This window comes from Trifolium pratense, linkage group LG2, assembly GCF_020283565.1.
Source record: "Trifolium pratense cultivar HEN17-A07 linkage group LG2, ARS_RC_1.1, whole genome shotgun sequence".
NCBI lineage: Eukaryota > Viridiplantae > Streptophyta > Magnoliopsida > Fabales > Fabaceae > Trifolium > Trifolium pratense.
This window is the reverse complement of record NC_060060.1, coordinates 39,633,090-39,651,612: the sequence shown is the minus strand read 5'-3', so window position 1 is coordinate 39,651,612 and position 18,523 is coordinate 39,633,090. Positions and strand designations below refer to the sequence as shown.

Sequence of the window (18,523 nt, the reverse complement as noted above, 5' to 3'; positions counted from 1 at the left end):
TCAATTGTGACCACTATTTCTTAAATTTTATTGAAAGAAATTGAACATCTTATATATTAAAGTAGATTATGTGAACAATGGACGTTGATTCTTAAAAGGAACTATATATATTTTTATTCAAAAATGTTATTTCAACAACAACATTAAACAACTCATTTGACAACTAAGGATAATTTTGTCATTCTATTCTTAAAAAGGAAGGGCAATTAAGTCAAATGAAAAACTTTTAACTTTCCACCATTTTCAGATCCGCAAAAGCTTCAACCTTTCATTCAAGTTTGAACACAGAAAGCGATGGTGATGAAAGTAAGGAGGGTATGGTGATAGGCTGATAGCTAGATAAACCGTTGTTTCATGAAAATCACAAAACAATATGTAAAACCAGAAAATATAGTTGTATTTGATTTACTATGTTGAATCATCACAGCTGTGAAAGTGAAATTGCTGAGCAATAAATGAGTCCTACTCAGCTCAAACTCAAACAATTAATTTCAAAAAAACAAAATTCAATTACTCAGATATTTCCCATAAACAACCATAAAACTCTTCATCAAACACTTTCATATAAATACCTACTATATCCTTCTCCCAATTCAACTCACACAAAACAAAATATCATGACCTATTGCTACCTCCTTCACGCACACCTTATGCCACTCCTTCACCAACCACCTGCACCACATTAATCCCCCCTCTCTCTCTCTCTAACGCAAATTTCCGAAGGGAAGGTGCAATTTTCATCATCACCAAAGATGCTTGATTCAGTTCTTTTTGCGCTTTTTCTTCCTTGTTTAGGAATGAGTTCAATTTTCATCGTCTACATGTGCCTTCTATGGTACACCACCACTCCTAATTATAACAACCGTGGTGGTGGTGGTTCTGATGGTACACCGCCGATTAAGCCGGTCACTGATAAGGGTCTCTCCCCTTTAGATCTTGAAAAGATACCTAAAATAACAGGTAAAGAATTGGTTGCGCCCACTGAATGCGCCGTTTGTCTCGACGAAATCGATATTGAACAGCCGGCTCGTCTGGTTCCAGGCTGTAATCACGCTTTTCATGTCCAATGTGCTGACACGTGGCTATCTAAACACCCTCTTTGTCCTCTCTGTAGATCCAAACTTGACCCTCAGATTCTCAATTCTGAAAGTCCCTGCTAAAAAACAATCAAGATTCATATAGGTTTAAATTGAGGACGAATTGTGAGAATCTGATAAAAAAAAAACTCTAACAGTGATGAACAAGAACAAAGCTTTTTCTGAAGCTTAAACGCATCGTTGCACCTTCTTTTTTTTTTTTTCTTTTCTTTTAATTTTTTCGTGGATATTTTTACTTTTGATTTTTGTAATTGTTATTATTATTATTATTATTGAAATACATCAAAATTAACGGTTTATGTCTTTTTTTTATATGTCGTTAACTTTATGTGTCTAAAGTTTTGGTTTTGTCTAAAATTTTACACAAATAATCTACGATGAATTTTATAAAATTTATATCGATTAAAACATTGTTGAGAAGTGTAACATTTAATGTCAAACCCCCAATACTTATATTTTTTAAGAAACATAATACTTAGTTTTAAAATTAGGCTTAAAAATGCAGTATTGTATTGACTTATCAAGTTTCACATTATGAATTGCTTTTTAGGCACACATTTGCTTAAAAAGCTTTATTATATTATACCCATTATGAGTTAGGATTAAATGACACCATGGTGTCAAATTTATTTTGACGTCAAATCTAAACGGTCAATTCTATTTAATCTAAAAGCTATGATTCTATTCCCTAAAAATATCACACGATAATAATGCTCTTGATTTTCAGGATAAATGCTCTTGATTTTCAAACAATTTAATTTTATCTCTCTTTCTCTCCAATAATTTTACTATATACAACATATTACGATTTTCACATTAATTTGTTTCCAATTCCTCTTGTGCAATCTCTCTAATATCTCTATCTCAATAATAGCCTTTGAGATGTGATTCGTCAAACTCAAAAATGCCGAAATTGTTAGTGTCGGACATTATGATCGGGATTCGAGTGACTCCACTTTGTGTGTGTGAATTTTCAATAACTTGTCATTTCATCTATAAGCCAAAAAGAGGCAAATAAGACTCATTGCTATTTTTTCTTTTGCAAATCTAAAAAAATAAAAAAATAAAAAAATGAAACGCCCACCGTGGGGCTCGAACCCACGACCACAAGGTTAAGAGCCTTGCGCTCTACCAACTGAGCTAGACGGGCTAATTGTTAATTAAATTCATATTCATATTATTGATAATATCGATTACAACACATAATAATTTGTTGAGTCCTCCATAATATAAGTGTAACTTAGCTAATTTTCTTTCAACAAGAAAGTTAAGTTATGACACAATGTCCATGATACTACTATCTTTGAGAATAGACTCCAGTAATATTATTGTTTACAATGGCGTTAGTAATATCTGGTGTTGACACATCCACTGTCTAAGTTAATCCGCCTCGCTTTAGACGGATTAATAGCGGAGCTGACCAAAACAACATGACCCGACCCGCTTTAAACAAGTTAACACTGGTGTGTACCGTGTTTGTTCCATTGCCCCTCTCAAAATTTCTCATAAGTTCCATATAAATTTGGTCAAGTCATAGTATGGACTGGCCACAAGTTATCAATATAGTGAAATGAAGGAAAAAATCACATAGAATGATAACAAAAAAAATATTGTTTTGCAACATCAAATTTACCTAAAAGCATATTTTGGTTTAGTAAAATTTTGAACCAACAAATAAACTTCTATTGATAATATTTTCTTCAGTACTAACAATGCACTACTCTTGGTTAGTAACAAGAAACATGTGCATCAGCATCTTCATATATATCTTCTTCTTAAAAAAAAAAGCATCTTCATATATATACATACACACACAATATATGATCCACAATATGATAAAACTGAAATCACTATATGCTTTGAGAAGCAAGTGCAAAAGACTCCTGTCATTACTCTGAATGATAAAACGATCATATATTTTAGCGCATATGATGCCTACATGATTAGAACAAAAAACCAATCAGCCAACCGAGACATTGAATCCAATTGATCGCCAATGCTTTCATTTATAGTTAGCCAAAAGATATTAACAAACCTTAGAGTCTCTTTTGTACCACGCCGTATTTTGCAGCGTATGGTGGGGAGTCCAAGTCGTTGGTGAGCCTCATACCGGTGACAACCAGAGAAACCTACAAATCACCAAAGATGTTGAGATTGCACTGTAAGTGTGGATTTTGGAAATAAGATAGTCCTTCAATGGTAGAACTTTCAAGTCCTACAAATTTCTGTTTTAATTGTTAATATGGATTAAGCATGAGCTTATTATACCATATACGACGCCTCACACAATTCATAAAAATGCATACCATAATAGTTTCCATCAACCTCTAGCACATCAATCTGCATCACTTAAAAGGAGCTTGAATTAGCAGCTGAGCAAGATGTTTTGATGGATGAGAAATTTATTTTAACAAGAGAAGGAATTGTAAGTTTTCCTAACACAAAATGCAAGCAAATCATAGGATAAGTCAGTTTTGATTTCTTATTCTATATTGCAAAGTTACAATGTGCTATCTTTCTGATGGTATTTTTATTTTCTTATAAAAGCCATAATCTGGTAAAGGTCTTCTATAGTAGAAACATTATAATATTGAAACCAAGCTATCAAATCATCAACATAAAAGAGCAATCCATCGAATAAAATGTAAGAATTGACATCTAAGTGTTTCATTCTTAATCATGTCAGCCAACCCTCAGCTACAAAGGTTAATATAAAAGAAAATGGTAGGAAAACAAATACATATATCCAATATCCTAAGCTAAGTTTATGTTTAGAAATGAGTCGAGCTGAGTCGGACTTGGTTCAATCCGGTTCAACTTGATAAAAATTGTTTCAGTTATTTTTTACTGCATCTTTATAAACTATAAGAAAAAGTTATATCTCTGCATGCCACACATAGATTTTAAGGACAGAAATATATAAACCCAAAAAGCATAGATAGATTTTGAACATAAATTTGCAAAAGAGAGTAAGTAAGTAATTACAGGCACTTGAAGACCAATTTGACTAATACTATCCATGAGTTCTTGAACTTTGATTGGATCATTTGATCTAGTTCTCATCAGAGGCCTTCTTATCTTATCTAAAGGAAGTTCCAATATCACTGGACCCACACCAGAATTGCTTCCAGAACCACCAGAAAGAGCAGCCCCTATATTATAAAATTATTAATTTAAATTATAAAAAAGATACAATTTTTAATCAACAGAAAGAAAAAGAAAGAGTGATGCACCATTTGGGTTGGATGAAGCAGACACAGTGAAACTTCTCAAAGTAATTGGAACCTGCAGAACAAAATTTGCCATTTTTTTTCTTCTTCTCTGCAAGATTTTTTTAATATTTTGTTTATATTGAGAATGTGGATCACATCATAAGCATGGCCCACCATTTTCAACGGCCAAGATTCGTTTTTTACAAGCGGTTTAGGAAGGATCGTGCACACTGAATTATCTCTACAAAAGGGTGAATATTTTCCAGAGAAAAATTGAAGTAATTAATTAATTAATTAATCTGACTTTACAACCATGGCAGCCACTGTTCCTTTCTCTCTTCTTAGGTACACAATTCACTCATATTTATTGTGTTGTGTGAATTGTGAAATATTGAATCTTGTCTTGAATGATTGACAGGAACTACTCGCAATTGGTGTCAACAAGAGCTTTTGTTGTTAAAGCGAACAACTTCAGTTTCTCCAACTCTGTTCTTCCTATTCAATGTCGCAGGTAATACTGTTTGTTTGTTTGTTTGTTTGTTTGTTTTTGTTTTTGTTTTGAATAATCTGTGTTTTGTAAGGTCAAAGTTATGTTCTTAATGAGATGGGCAGTGCAAAAAACAATAAAAGTTGGGAATTTCAGGGAAAGGGGATCCGTTTTAATCAAGAGTTTAGTCGCGATTTAAGTAAAGTCTGGCAAAAAATTGTTCCCACTAGGAATCAAACTCAGGTATACTTGTTTTATGTGAGGGAGCTTTTGAAAAAAATGAGAGAAATAAACTAGAACTGTAATGCTATTTCCAAAACATTGTTCAACCGCATATTGTTGATTATTTATGGTCTTAACCCTCTGGTTCCCGGGGGGGGGGGGGGGGGGAGGGGCATTGATAATCCAGAGTTTGATAACCAATGATTGTTTTAGTCAGGATTCGAACTCAGGCTCTATGAATGATTAATTGAAATTCATTAATCGTTTGAGTTCAAACACCTCATTGACCATGTGATATTGTCATGTTGATTGGGAATATATATTACTGGCTATTACCAAAAATGTGCTTGGATACCTTAGAAAGTATCTTTTGACTTATGAGAATGTCTGCAATGTTAGGTGTAGCAGCAAATATACATGTTTATTGCCATTCAACACTATTTATTGGTAGAGCTTGTTGACGACCAGAATCTGTTTTGAAGTTGTATGCAGTTTGTTTGCCATTATAATCTTTTTATCTTCCTCTTGTTTGGAGTAGTTTTATTGGCTTATTGTGAATTGATATCTGTTGGCATTTTGCTTACTCGTTTCAGGTCGCCTTTTAGTACCAGTGCTGCAAACAATGAACAAGCTGCGGCCAAAGCAGCTGCTGTTAATGCTGACAGTGGAGCACCAACAATGTATCAAAACATTAAACTCACTGCTGAATGCTTATCTTTCTGAAATATGTTTGTATCTTTGAAATTCATTATCACTAACAAACTTCACAGACAATTCAAAATCAAAGAACATTGAAAGATTTAAAAATTAAACGCAGGGTCTACTTCTCTTATGTTATTGATAGAATTAAGATGTCGGTATTAAATTAAATACAAAGTAAAAGAGAACCAATCTACTTGTCAGGTAGAAATTTCCAGAACATTCAGCCAATGTCGAGGACCTGAAGTGCCCTTTTTTATCTCTATGCAGATTCGACAAGATCATAAACAAGGAAATCCCTTCTAGCATTGTATATGAAGATGAAAAAGTCCTCGCCTTTCGGGACATAAGTCCACAGGCTCCAGTTCATGTTCTGGTCATTCCAAAATTCAGAGATGGATTAACAGAACTTGGGAAGGTCACTAATCACTTTGTTTTATACGACATTAACTCAAGGCTTTTAGTTTTTATATGTACACACCAATTATGGTAAAAAGGGTGTAAAGATCATTATTCTCCACTTTCTAGCTGATTGTGAGATTTTTTTTTCTTTACATAATAATAGCGGGGAGCATTTTGATCTGATGTACAAAAATAAAATCTGCATTTGTAGGCTGATGCTAGACATGGGGAGATACTTGGTCAGCTTCTCTACGCCGCAAAAATAGTAGCTGAGAAAGAAGGCATATCTGATGGATTTCGTGTTGTCATCAACAGTGGTGCCAGTGCCTGTAGGTTCTTTTTCTTCTCGAAACTTTTGTCCTTGCTAATAATGGTATGGTACCTTATTTGCTCTATCCCACTAATCTCATTTTTCTTATTCTGATTAGGCCAAAGTGTGTATCATCTGCACTTGCATGTCCTAGGTGGGAGACAGATGAATTGGCCACCTGGTTGAAGGTTGAAAGTCGATCCTTGTTGATTCCTGCAGAGCTTAGAAATAGTTGAATGGAAAATGTGAAATGTTTTTTGTTATTGAAAAAACGTAAACTTATCCTTTAAAATAAGTACTGTGTTTCTCGGTTTATGATTGATACAGCAATCCCATTGATACTGTTATGTTATAAACTAAGCAAAACTGAGGGAGAAGAGCAAAAACTGAATCATGTGAATTAGCAATCCCATTGATACTGTTATTGTTATGTTATATTATTCATCTTGTCTCTGCAAAGCTACATTAGAATGACAGAATGCTCATATAGAAGTAAGGGATTATGCGGAATGAAAAATAGTGGGCACTGTTACATAGAAACGGTGGCGTGAAAGTGATTAGTGAACTACATTAATTTTGAACAGTCGTGATGAAAGTTATGCAGTAGCAGATGCCTATTTTTTATGTTTCCAACGTTTTTTGCTTAGATTTTATTGGAGCTATCCTGGACTGTCTCTACTCGTTTCTCATAGGCCTATAGTTACATCTCTATTTTTGAGTTCAAGATTGCTTTCAGCGAACAATTGCTAAATGTACGGTTCTTGGGGTATAATTCACGCAACACCAAACTCAAACCATTTGGATTCCAACACTACCACTATCTCAAACACACTTCATGTACTAAGGTTCCATACTCTCTAAGCAAGTTTCACATTATCTACCTTTCCTGTTTGCTGAGATTTTAATATAAAAAACAACACCAGGAGATCATTCCCTGGCCCCTGCTGCTTATGATCAACATGTTACCAACAGAGTGAACAAAATCATGGTTGACATGCAATAAATAAATTGAGAATCGTTAAAAGAGCTACCCTTACATAGATACAACATAACAAAGCGGGAAAGATCACACTATGATTATAAAGAATAGAAATAATTATGATTTTATTTTATTTTTTTTATATTCTGTACAATACAATCACGATACAAATTGATATTTTCTTAGCCTAGTCTAACGTGTAATTATAAAAGGGGCTAGTGGAATCTACAATGACAGAATACATTAGGTATACATACATGGCAGATAACAAGCTATGTCCAGCATCTAAATATCACACTCATGCCAGCCCCGCAGTAACTAGTGGATAATGATAGTTGCACATAATTTCTTGCATATCTCATGCGTGACAGGAATTTAATTGGGAAGTGAGTTGAGTAAATCATATGATTGTCAACAATTATCTCCAAGCCACCCTTGTGAGACATATGAGAGAAACTACATTTGCAACTATCATTATCCTTAATTTTCTCCTCGCCTCAAAATGTCCCGTCAAAACTGAGCCAGAATTCGTGGGATGCCAAACCCCCAATTGTGAGATGAGTGCTATAAGCTTCTAACGGCAGTCTGGTTTGTACATACACAAGAGCATTCAGTTTCCTTTGCAAACAGCCTTTTCTCGCGGTTGATCATCAATTTGATCAATGGTAGTTTTTTTGAAACTTGGCGCCAAATCTCATTTACTGTCCCATCTTGTTCTTCGTATTCAAAGTATCGCTTCACCTGAAGCCAGATAAATTAAATAAATAATAATATTAAAAAGAACCAAAATGACTTAAAAACTGTATCTTCAATTAGAAACCATTAACTACAAAAAAAGTCTCTTTGGCTTCTTAAAAAAAACTACAAAAAAGTCAATTAAAATTTTATAAGAAATGTCAAGATAAAGTGAACTAGTAAGTTGAATCTTGTATAATTTTACAAGGAAGCATAAATGTACAGAACCCAAGTACGCCAAGATACAAAGATTCAAGGGTGACCATGATTAACGACTTACAGGAAAGAATATATTGTAAAATTAGGGAAAATCATGACAATGTCAATCGCACTTGGCATAAAGATCAAACACATGCTTATGCTATGCAGTTATAAAGGATTAGAAGCTCGGAGGAGAGGATGAGGAAAAGGTATTCTTGTTTTACACAAAAGAGACAAATGCTAATCAAACTTACCACCATACTAGCAAATTAGCAAACTCATTACACATGAGAAACATGATTAATTTCTAAAATTAAGGGACTTATACTACAATATAACACCGTCTCCACATCAATACAACAATTCTTGTATATAAAGGAAAACAGCTTAAAAGAAAGAGGGAGAAAAAGAAACACTAAGTAGCCATGTTAACCAATTTCTATTAAATATCTCGTTCTAACTTCTAACTATGTATTGATGCGGTCATACTTTCCAAGAGATTAGAAAAATGCAATAGGGGGAGTAAAAGACAAAGCAGTAAAACACCCACAGATTTTATAACAGAAGGAAACTATGCCAGCAGTACTACTAACCTCTTTTAGTTCTTTCTGATATTCCAAGACTCTATCCGGGGTAATGCCTCTCAAAATTGACACCAAATATCCTGGCTTTGTAGCAGGAGCAGTTTCCACAAAAACAGCAATCTTTCTATAGTCTATAGTATCTTCAAAAGGCAACTCAATACTATCGCTGACAATCACTGGAACACACAAGCTGACTATAGCATCAAACAATCGGCAGGCTGATGGGGTATCTCCTGCTGGATGTAAGCAAAACTTTGATGTATGCATTCCTAGTGAAGCTGCCCGCCGACTCTCTCTGGATTGTGCTCCATGTTTTATTATAACATCATCCTCCTTTTCTAGAATTTGAAAGAGTGTGTCACGAATTTTCCCTCCCTGTAAATCCAGCGAAGACATAAATCCATCAATATAACAAAAAGCTGTGTGTGTGCACAAATAAAATGTCTGAATCAAGGTCAACAATATTTTGCTTAAAGTATATACAAGGAGCAATCCACTAGATGAGGTGTATGGATGACATTAAAAAAATTATAGCCGTGATTCCCTTTCTCTTACCATTGATCTATCTATTATTTTAAAGAAGGATAACAATTAGGAAAGGGAAAGATATATATGCACAATGAAGTTGTGCATCTAATTGCAAAATAATGGATACAACACAAGCAAAGTTCTTGTCAAGTAACGGGATAAGGGAAAAATCCAGGTTTGCAAACAGACAGCAAAGTTGAAATTTTAAAGCCTACGGAGAAAAAGACACATACATTACACAGATACCATAAGCTACCTAAATAACATATCTAGATAGCTTCCTAAACTATTAAAATTGCAAAGGATGCATTGTCATTTAACTAACTTCCTACAACTACACTCTTGGCTTGGGTAATAGACATTTTCAAAAGTTAAGAAAATGTGCCCTCTCACCGATCTGCAGCATTACACACAGCTAGATTAAAAATTAAATAAATAGTCTTTCTTTCAGTTTGCAGCTACAACACAATTAATCAAGTATCAAGTGTATATCAAATTACAATTAGTTTTTTTTTTTTGTTGCTATGATCACTCAACCTGAATCACTCAATTATCAAAATTAACACACAACAGGCTATGATCAAAACCCTAATTCATCACCAGAATTTTTCAAAATTAAAAACATAATAATAGAAACGCATTGCATTACAATGACATTACCTCTTTACGATATCGATTTCCCATGAAAAACAACAAGGTGTTACGTTTATCAACACCAACATCACCTTCATATGATTTTATACGATGTGAATACGGCACAATCACATCCTTCACCAGAGATCCCTGATCAGGTCGTAACCGTCCAAAATCCGACAAAAGCAACACGCAGTTCTTAACCCGATCCACAACCCGATACATTGCATTCGGATCAGAAGCCACAATCACATGATCCCTCCCATTGCTTTTCTTCCAATATTCCTGCTTCTCAAGCCACACCACCAAAGCCTCCTGAGTCTCCTCATCGCTATAAGCATTCTTCTCCGGACCAGGACCCGATCCAGGAGGCCGGATCGGGTTCACAATCAAACTCAACGACGAAAAAAACGGAACGAAAAACAAATCAGCCTCATCCGGATCTAAAACCCGAACCACAGGCGAACCCGGTCGTTCAGAATCCGGTCGAGCGAGATCCGAAAAAAGGTACCACTCCGCCATATGCTGGTGACCGGGATATTTAACCGTCGAAACATCGTTTTCATCGACGCGTGAGCCACGCGCGAGAGAATGATGACGAATAACACCATAGGTGAACCTTTCAGGAAGATCGTAAAGGTAAACCTTAACAGAAGGGAATTTGGATGCACCAGCAGCGAGTTGGACGGAGGAGGAGGTGGCGGAGTTGAAAGGAAAAGTAGAGGTGGCGGTGGCGGAGTCGAAGGTGGTGGAATCGGTGGGTTGGAAAAACGTGTTGAAGAGCGCGTAGAGAACTAAGATAATGAAAATGATTGCTAGGGTTCGTTTGAGAATTGGTTTTCTTGTCATTGTTGAGAAGAGTGTTTGAAAAGTGGTTTTAGGTTTTTTGCCTTTGGTTTTGGTTGGTGTTGTTTCTTCGTTCATGGTTTTTGCGTAAGGCATCATTGCCTGCCACACTTTTTCTGAACCTTTTCTTTTCTTCTCTATATGTTTGGTGTTTATGTACCGCTCGCTTTATGAGTAATTAATAATAATAACTGCTAATATTTCTATTTCTATCATTCATATTGGTATGCATAACTAACAATTCATGAAAAAAATTTGTTTCCTTTTGTTTTGTTTGATTGTATTGTATGATGAATGAATGAATGAACTATGATCGCAAATTCGGTAAAGAGGAGATGTCACACACGAATTTCTGATTTCTGCAATCTTACGGCTGTGAATATTGATTTTTTATTCATCAAATTGGATAGATTTTGGTGCAAATTTAGACTTTTTTAATTGCCCTTTTCAGAAAAGAAAACAATATTTTTTCTAATTAATTTTTAAATTCTAGAGGAGATACAAAATTACGATGCATATCTTTTATCTTATTTATTTGTAACACTTTAGTTTTTTATCTTTTATTTTTCCTGATTAATCATTTATCTTTTATAAAAATAAACAATTGAATTCTATAAAATACACAATTAAGGGTTTGTTTGGATTAACTTATTTTTGAGTTTATTCAAATAAATAAATTTTCACTCATATTATAACTTATAAGTTTGTCAGGGTAATTTATGAAAAAATAGATTATATAAATACATTTTTCATTAGTGAAAACTTATAAATTAACATAAAATCTTATTTATTTGTATAAGTTATTTTGGATATGCTCAAAAATAAGCTAATACAAACAGACATTGAATCCTTTTTCTCATATCTATACTATATATCTGCATCTATATATAAAGATGATAAAAAAAAAAAAATTATGTAGACTTTTCATAATACCAACAATATCCTTATTTTTTTTTTTGAGAAATTTTTTTTTTTTTTTTAACAAACTCACCCTAACATAAGGCATGTATCTTTTTTAGCAGCAAAAATCTTTTCTTAATAAAGTCACCATAGGCATATCTTTTTTTTTTTTTTTTTTACGTAAGTTTGCATAATAGAAAGTTAGACACAAACAATGCGGAATACGCCCTGTGTGGCCGGCTAGTAAAGAGGATAAAAATATTTTTTGGGTGAAATTTTCATAATACTAACAATACACTTGATTTGTTTTTTAGCAGCAAAAATCTTTTATTAACAAATCAACCATAACATAAAGCATGTTTGTTTTTTTAGCAGCAAAAATCTTTTACTAACAAACTTACCATAACATAAGACATGTATTTTTTATTTATTTTTACATAAGTTTGCATAATAGACACAAACTTTAACACGTACTTGAACCCCAGAGTACGTGGTTCGATTCCCACGAAAGGTAAAAACTCCTTACATGGTTCGATTCCAAGGAAGACAAAAACTCCACTAGAGAGGAGGGTGGAGAAGATCGTGAGGTGGCAATGTCGGGACCACCTAAGGTGGTGGGGCATGAGCTGTTACACAAACAGGCGCGAAATACGCTCTGTCTGGTCACTAATTTTATTATAAAGATAGCCAAATCATATAAATATATTTTTTAAAATATATATTTATTGAAAATATAAAAATTTGAAAAAACGGTGAACATCTTGCTTGAATCTTTATCTTCTTCTCTAGAATCTTCATCATCATCCTTATTAAAAAAAATGTCTCTTCAAATATACCTCTAAATATCATAAATCTATCTATGTTAATTTCACCTCAATCTGTTTCAAAAAAAAAAAAATTTCACCTCAATCTTCTTCTAAACACAAAAATTAAAACCCCCAAATTTTAAAAGATACCATAAAGAACCCCAAATTGAATCCGTAAGAAGCTATGGTGAAAATATATCATAACACATTTTCCTTTCGACACGGCTTTGCGAATTCTCTCAAATACATCCTTGACAATACATAGTTGAGATCCTCTCCATTTTCTCTTCCAATTTTCCTTCTCCATTACTATAGTTTTGAATTGTTTTCAAATATATATTAAATAGTTGGACCCACCAAATATCACATTATTACATTTATATTCCCAAAACTTTAGTAATGGTAAAAATGTTGAAAGATGAAAAATGGAGAGGATCTTGACTCGTTATAGCTAAGGGGATTGTTTGAATTGACTTATTTTTGAGATTATGCAAAACAACTTATACAAATAAATAAGCTTTTATGCATTATTATAAACTTTTCAAGGCAGTTTATGAGTAAAAACACTAATAAATTTGTACCAAAAAAAAACTTATAAATTAACACAAAACTTTATTTATTTGTATAAGTTATTTTCATAAGCTAAAAAATAAGCTGAATCCAAACAGGCCCTAAGTCCACTACAAAAAACTCGCTGGTTTGTAGCGGTTTTAAATAGGGAGAGAAAAAAAATAAAGGGTTAAATATGTTTTTGGTCCTATAATTTTCTAGAATTTCATTTTTAGTCCCTGAGAATTTTTTTCTCACTTTTTAGTCATGAAGTTTTTGCCGTTAGTGTTTTTAGTCCATACTTTTCATTCAACTGGTGCATATCATTTGATTTTTTTTTTGTGTGGTCATGTTTAGTACTCCCTCCGTTTCAAATTACTTGACGTTTTTTTTAAAAAAAGAAATTAAGTAAGTGTATTTTTGCACCTTATTTTTCTATTATACCCTTATTTTAATTCACCTATAATTTTGTTTTTTCACACACTTTCTCTTTCCAATAAATTTAATATATTATGTACCAAAAAAAAATGTTATGTACCAAATTTTTTTAAAAAAACTTTAGTTTTTCAAATATATATTAAATCTTTTACGGTTTCAACAACTACTCATAAATACCTGGAATTTATATGAGGGTATAATAGACAAAATATAACCTTAAATTATCAAAATGACAAGTAATTTGAAAAAAATAAAATTTTCTAAAACGTCAAGTAATTTGAAACAGAGGGAGTATATTTTAAGGGCACATGTTAAGCTATCATTCGAAATCTTCATGGACTAAAGGGTCATGTTAACTTATGCTCTAAGGGCACATGTTAAGCTACATAAAAATGGAAATATAACATTTAATGATACAAAAAAGTTAATGTTGAGAAAATTAAAATATAAATACAGCACAAGTTCAATAAATTTATTCCACATTTATTTTCTTAACATGTGCCCTTAAGGCAAGAGCAAGTGGCTATTTATGATGGATACCAGGCCGCATGTTCTTTGCAACGGAATGTAGAACTATTGTGGATGCACTTTCATCTCATAATTCTCCATATAATGAGCTTGGCGATATCATTACTCGATGTAAAACTCTTTTGTCCACCAATAACAACTATATTGTGACGTATGTCAAGCGACAAATAAATAAGGTTGTTCATTGTATTGCTCCAACATTTTTTCTCATACTAGCCCCTATATCTATTATGATGTACCGGTATTATTATACTCTTAATTATTATCTAATGAAATGGTGCTTTTGCTATAAAAAAAAAAAGATGTTAGGACAAACTTGTTGGAGAGTCATTGAAAATAATTAAGAGATTGAACATATTATCATGCAAAACCATCAAGAGGTAAGACATCACATCTTCATTTAGAATTTAAGATAATGTGTATAATAAATCCTTTCATGACTAATGACCCGGAATAAAAAAAACCAAGAAATCGGACATAATCTAAAACCTTAAGATATTGAATATGACATCTCACATATATATTATTAAACATTCATTTTCTCATGAAACGTTAGACTTCTAACTCACATTTGATACACTAATAAAACTATATTATCTACGATATTAAAAATATGGAAAGCAAAAGAGCATCTTGAATAAAATCTATCTCTATATAGGAACTAATTGAATTATTTAGAATCTAATGCATAAGTGGGACCAAAGATAAAGAAATTAAACAAAAGAACAGAACCCTTCTACGTTTGGCAAAGGAATCATCCCCAATTTAACGAGTTTTCTTTACAACCACCTCATACAAGTCACAACTAACATAATCAATTAAAGATACTGTATTAAAGTAGTGATTGGGCAAAAATACAAAAACAAAACCATATGATGCAATCCACTAATCACTAAGAAGTAAGAACTAATTTTAAAATGTTCATATATGGTCCTTGCCTTTCATATCATATGACATTGTTTGTCAACACAAATACGCCAAAGACAGAAAACAACCAAAGCTAAATACAAATTGAGCATCCTCATTTGATTCCACCAACCTAGCCAATTTATGCCATTAAGAGACCTTTTTTAATTTTGATTAGTACCTAGTAGGGACAAAGAGAGGTCTCAAAGCACATGAGAACAGTTATTTTAGTACCTAGTATTTTAGAGTAAGATTAATTGAAATCCATATAAATTCTTATTGGTGCAAAAATATTGTGATGCTTTCTAGTACAGTTCTATAAGGCACAAGAAAACGACCTTTGCTGTGGGCTATTGGATAATAATGTATATTGTTCTGCTCAGAGCAGAGCTAGATTATTCTAATGGCGTGACTTGCGGCGGTTACAATGATGATAGGTTTTAGATATGGTGAATCACGTTGGAAAAAGTATTTGCGAAACATGTTAGCATTCTAACGCTCAATCTAGTATCTGATCGAAGAGGAGCCATAATTAAAAGTGATTGAATTGTAAAACTTGGCGCCAAAACTTGCCTTTACATCGAGGGAGAGACGGTTATAACCGCCTGTACATTTGTGAAAAAGGATAACAATAATATTGCATAGGATCAGCGACGGACATAAGGGGGGGCAAGTAGGGGCTGAGGCCCCCCCCTCTTGTCATTTTTTTTTCTTCATATACTTGTTCTTGATACCTATTACATAAATTGATATTTGAGAGATGTATTAAAAGATTAGTAACGACAGTTTGGTGCAAAACATGCACCCACAACATAGTAATTGTAACAATTTACTTTAAAATATTTTGATAATATATATTATATACTATTAAAGTCCAAATTCAATTACGTTAGTTCTGATTGTTTGCTACAAGTGAAAGATTATTTTCTTGCTATGAAGATTGTGAAAAATAGGTTGAGAAATAAGATAGAAAATGAATTTCAAACTAATTAATACGATTCAATTGTTGATGAATTATATGATATAGAGCAATGTGTCGTGTACAATTTAGATAAACAATGTAATGTATTTTTTATTTTTTATTAAGCATATTTAAGTACTATTATAATTATTATGATTTATTTTATATTTATTATTTAATTATTTCGGCCCCCTGTTTTATAGATTCCTGGATCCGTCCCTGCATAGCATTTTGAAATCAAATCAATTATCAAAATTTCTATCCGCACTATATATGTAAGCATTTAACGACCTTATATGAGCAACATCTGTTCTATAAGATCATACTACTATGCTCTTGATTTCTAAGAAGACAAGAACAAATAAATGTTTTCTCTCTCAATTTCATAACCAAAGCGACAATATTCATTAAAAACCCATGGAGTACTACATAAAATTTGTCCCTCTCATTTGCACTTTATATGCATTCATTCATATCATAGCCTTTAACCTACTTCAAAAAAACACAAAATCTCCAAAGCTCCCACCAGGTCCTCCTTGTTATCCCTTAATAGGAAATAAATTGCAACTTGGTCCTTCAAAACTTCACCAAACACTTGCTAAACTCTCCAAAACATATGGACCAATTATGACTGTTAAAATTGGCACTATTACCACTATGGTAATTTCCTCTGCAAAGATAGCCAAAGAAGCACTTCATAAAAATGACCAAGTTTTATCTAATAGATTTGTGCCACAATCTGTCCAAGCACTTTCACATGATAAAGCTTCTCCAATTTTCATGCCTATTTCACCTAAATGGAAGACCCTTAGAAAAATGTGTGCTACCAAGATATTCTCTTCTCAACAGCTTGATTCTACTCAAATTCTTCGTTTAAGAAAATTGAAAGAACTAGTCGTTTACTTGCAAGAAAATTGTAGAAAAGGTAAACCTATTGATATTGGCGAGGTTGCATTTACTATATCACTTAACTCCATATCAAACACCCTTTTCTCTATTGACTTGGCCAGTTTTACTTGTTCTTCTCAAAAGTTTAGACATATTATTTCCTCTATGTTGATCGATTCTTCGAAGCCAAATATTGCAGACTATTATCCTATTTTGCGCAAAATTGATCCACAGGGAGTGAGACGAAGGATGAGAAGCCATTACCAGAAGTTGCTAACACTTTTTGAGTCTATCGTTGAAGATAGAACTAATGGAAAGGAAGATTCTACGATGGAAAGAAGTGATGTGTTAGACTCATTTCTTGAGATCATACAGAAGGAAAATCCTGAACTGACATTACATGATGTGTTACATCTATTTTTGGTAAAAATCGAATTAAACTCAACCAAATTATTAAAGTTTTGAATTATAGTTGTAATTATTCCTCATTTTGTTGTCGCATCACATATTATGTGGCAGGACTTATTTGTAGCTGGGATAGACACAACATCAGCCACAATTGAATGGGCAATGGCCGAGTTGCTACAAAACCCAGAGAAATTGAAGAAAACAAGAAATGAACTTCAACAAGTTATCAACAAAGATGAAGAACCTAAGGATTCAGATATCAATAAACTCCCTTACCTACAAGCAGTTGTAAAAGAAACTCTTAGGTTGCATCCAACAGCTCCTATACTAGTTCGCAAATCTGGATCCGAGGCCGACTTATGTGGCTTCAGGGTACCGAAAGATACACTAGTTCTTGTTAATGTGTGGAGCATGGGAAGGGACTCGAGCATTTGGACCGACCCAAATTTGTTTCTGCCTGAAAGGTTTTTAGAGAGCGGAGAAGAATTTATAGGAGAAGATTTTGGGTTCATTCCCTTTGGAGCTGGTAGAAGAATGTGTTCTGGAGTTCCGTTTGCTCATAGGGTTGTGCATACTATGCTGGCCACTTTGCTTTACCATTTTGATTGGAAGCTAGCTGATGGGGAGAAAATTGAAGACATGGACATGACTGAAAAATTTGGAACTACTTTGCATAAAGTCAAGCCTCTTATGGTTATTCCTGTCGAAGAATGAACAAATATATAGTTACACAATTTAACATATATCTACTTGTAACTTAGAAATAATTTATACAGTTAACTCATCATATCAAACTGTATAGCTAAGATTGGTAACTGAATAAAAGTGTTTTATATTTGTAGCGTAGAAATAATAAGGATGTTATTTCACTTGATTCTGATACGTAATTAGCACTCCACTTAATGATGTTACACTTAAACACACTTCTAGAGAATTCTTGATTCTCTATTAATAGCCTAATATCATAGAAACTACGTTAGTTCTATATAAGCAATTACCAACATTATGACGCCTCTCAAATAGCTTAATATCCTGGAAACTAAATTATGCCTCCTGAAAGCCATTAAGTTTGTTCTACTGGTGAGATATTTAGGTAGTATGCTAAATTCGATCCTCAGCTCCATCGTAAACACAAAAAAAAATTATGCACTAGGCTTCCCCAAATTTTTGCTCGATGTGTTATGGGCAGAGTATATTCATGAGG

At 33.3% G+C, this 18,523-nt stretch overlaps 5 protein-coding genes and 1 non-coding gene across 8 annotated transcripts; 3 read left to right on the top strand and 3 right to left on the bottom strand.

The window, feature by feature from the left end:
- The first annotated feature begins 324 nt into the window (after positions 1–324).
- Positions 325–1,317, top strand: LOC123908704 (E3 ubiquitin-protein ligase ATL23-like). Its single transcript, XM_045959417.1, has one exon. It carries the CDS (start codon positions 753–755, stop codon positions 1,158–1,160), a length of 408 nt encoding a protein of 135 aa, XP_045815373.1. The 5' UTR covers positions 325–752; the 3' UTR covers positions 1,161–1,317.
- An 857-nt stretch (positions 1,318–2,174) lies between these two features.
- Positions 2,175–2,247, bottom strand: TRNAK-CUU. The gene has a single exon. It is a non-coding gene; the product is annotated as a tRNA-Lys (tRNA).
- A 510-nt stretch (positions 2,248–2,757) lies between these two features.
- Positions 2,758–4,442, bottom strand: LOC123907853 (sulfiredoxin, chloroplastic/mitochondrial). Of its 3 annotated transcripts, none has more exons than XM_045958250.1 (5): positions 4,331–4,442; positions 4,083–4,249; positions 3,404–3,437; positions 3,133–3,226; positions 2,758–3,032 (listed from the first exon to the last, which is right to left on the bottom strand). In XM_045958250.1, exons 1-5 carry the CDS (start codon positions 4,401–4,403, stop codon positions 3,017–3,019), a joined length of 384 nt encoding a protein of 127 aa, XP_045814206.1. In that variant the 5' UTR covers positions 4,404–4,442; the 3' UTR covers positions 2,758–3,016. The 3 variants fall into 3 exon arrangements, with proteins under 3 accessions (XP_045814206.1, XP_045814205.1, XP_045814207.1); XM_045958249.1 differs by having other exon boundaries at positions 3,366–3,437; positions 4,331–4,417; XM_045958251.1 differs by lacking the exon at positions 3,404–3,437 and having other exon boundaries at positions 4,331–4,417.
- A 76-nt stretch (positions 4,443–4,518) lies between these two features.
- Positions 4,519–6,836, top strand: LOC123907852 (14 kDa zinc-binding protein). The gene is made up of 6 exons (XM_045958248.1): positions 4,519–4,654; positions 4,728–4,820; positions 5,612–5,698; positions 5,988–6,135; positions 6,331–6,448; positions 6,548–6,836. Exons 1-6 carry the CDS (start codon positions 4,623–4,625, stop codon positions 6,613–6,615), a joined length of 546 nt encoding a protein of 181 aa, XP_045814204.1. The 5' UTR covers positions 4,519–4,622; the 3' UTR covers positions 6,616–6,836.
- A 670-nt stretch (positions 6,837–7,506) lies between these two features.
- On the bottom strand, positions 7,507–11,334 carry LOC123907851 (probable arabinosyltransferase ARAD1). Its single transcript, XM_045958247.1, has 3 exons — positions 10,117–11,334; positions 8,938–9,303; positions 7,507–8,149 (listed from the first exon to the last, which is right to left on the bottom strand). The coding sequence occupies exons 1-3, from the start codon at positions 11,032–11,034 to the stop codon at positions 7,973–7,975; spliced, it is 1,461 nt and encodes a 486-aa protein (XP_045814203.1). The 5' UTR covers positions 11,035–11,334; the 3' UTR covers positions 7,507–7,972.
- A 5,447-nt stretch (positions 11,335–16,781) lies between these two features.
- Positions 16,782–18,225, top strand: LOC123908921 (geraniol 8-hydroxylase-like). The gene is made up of 2 exons (XM_045959660.1): positions 16,782–17,334; positions 17,431–18,225. Exons 1-2 carry the CDS (start codon positions 16,804–16,806, stop codon positions 18,031–18,033), a joined length of 1,134 nt encoding a protein of 377 aa, XP_045815616.1. The 5' UTR covers positions 16,782–16,803; the 3' UTR covers positions 18,034–18,225.
- The last annotated feature ends 298 nt before the right edge of the window (positions 18,226–18,523 follow it).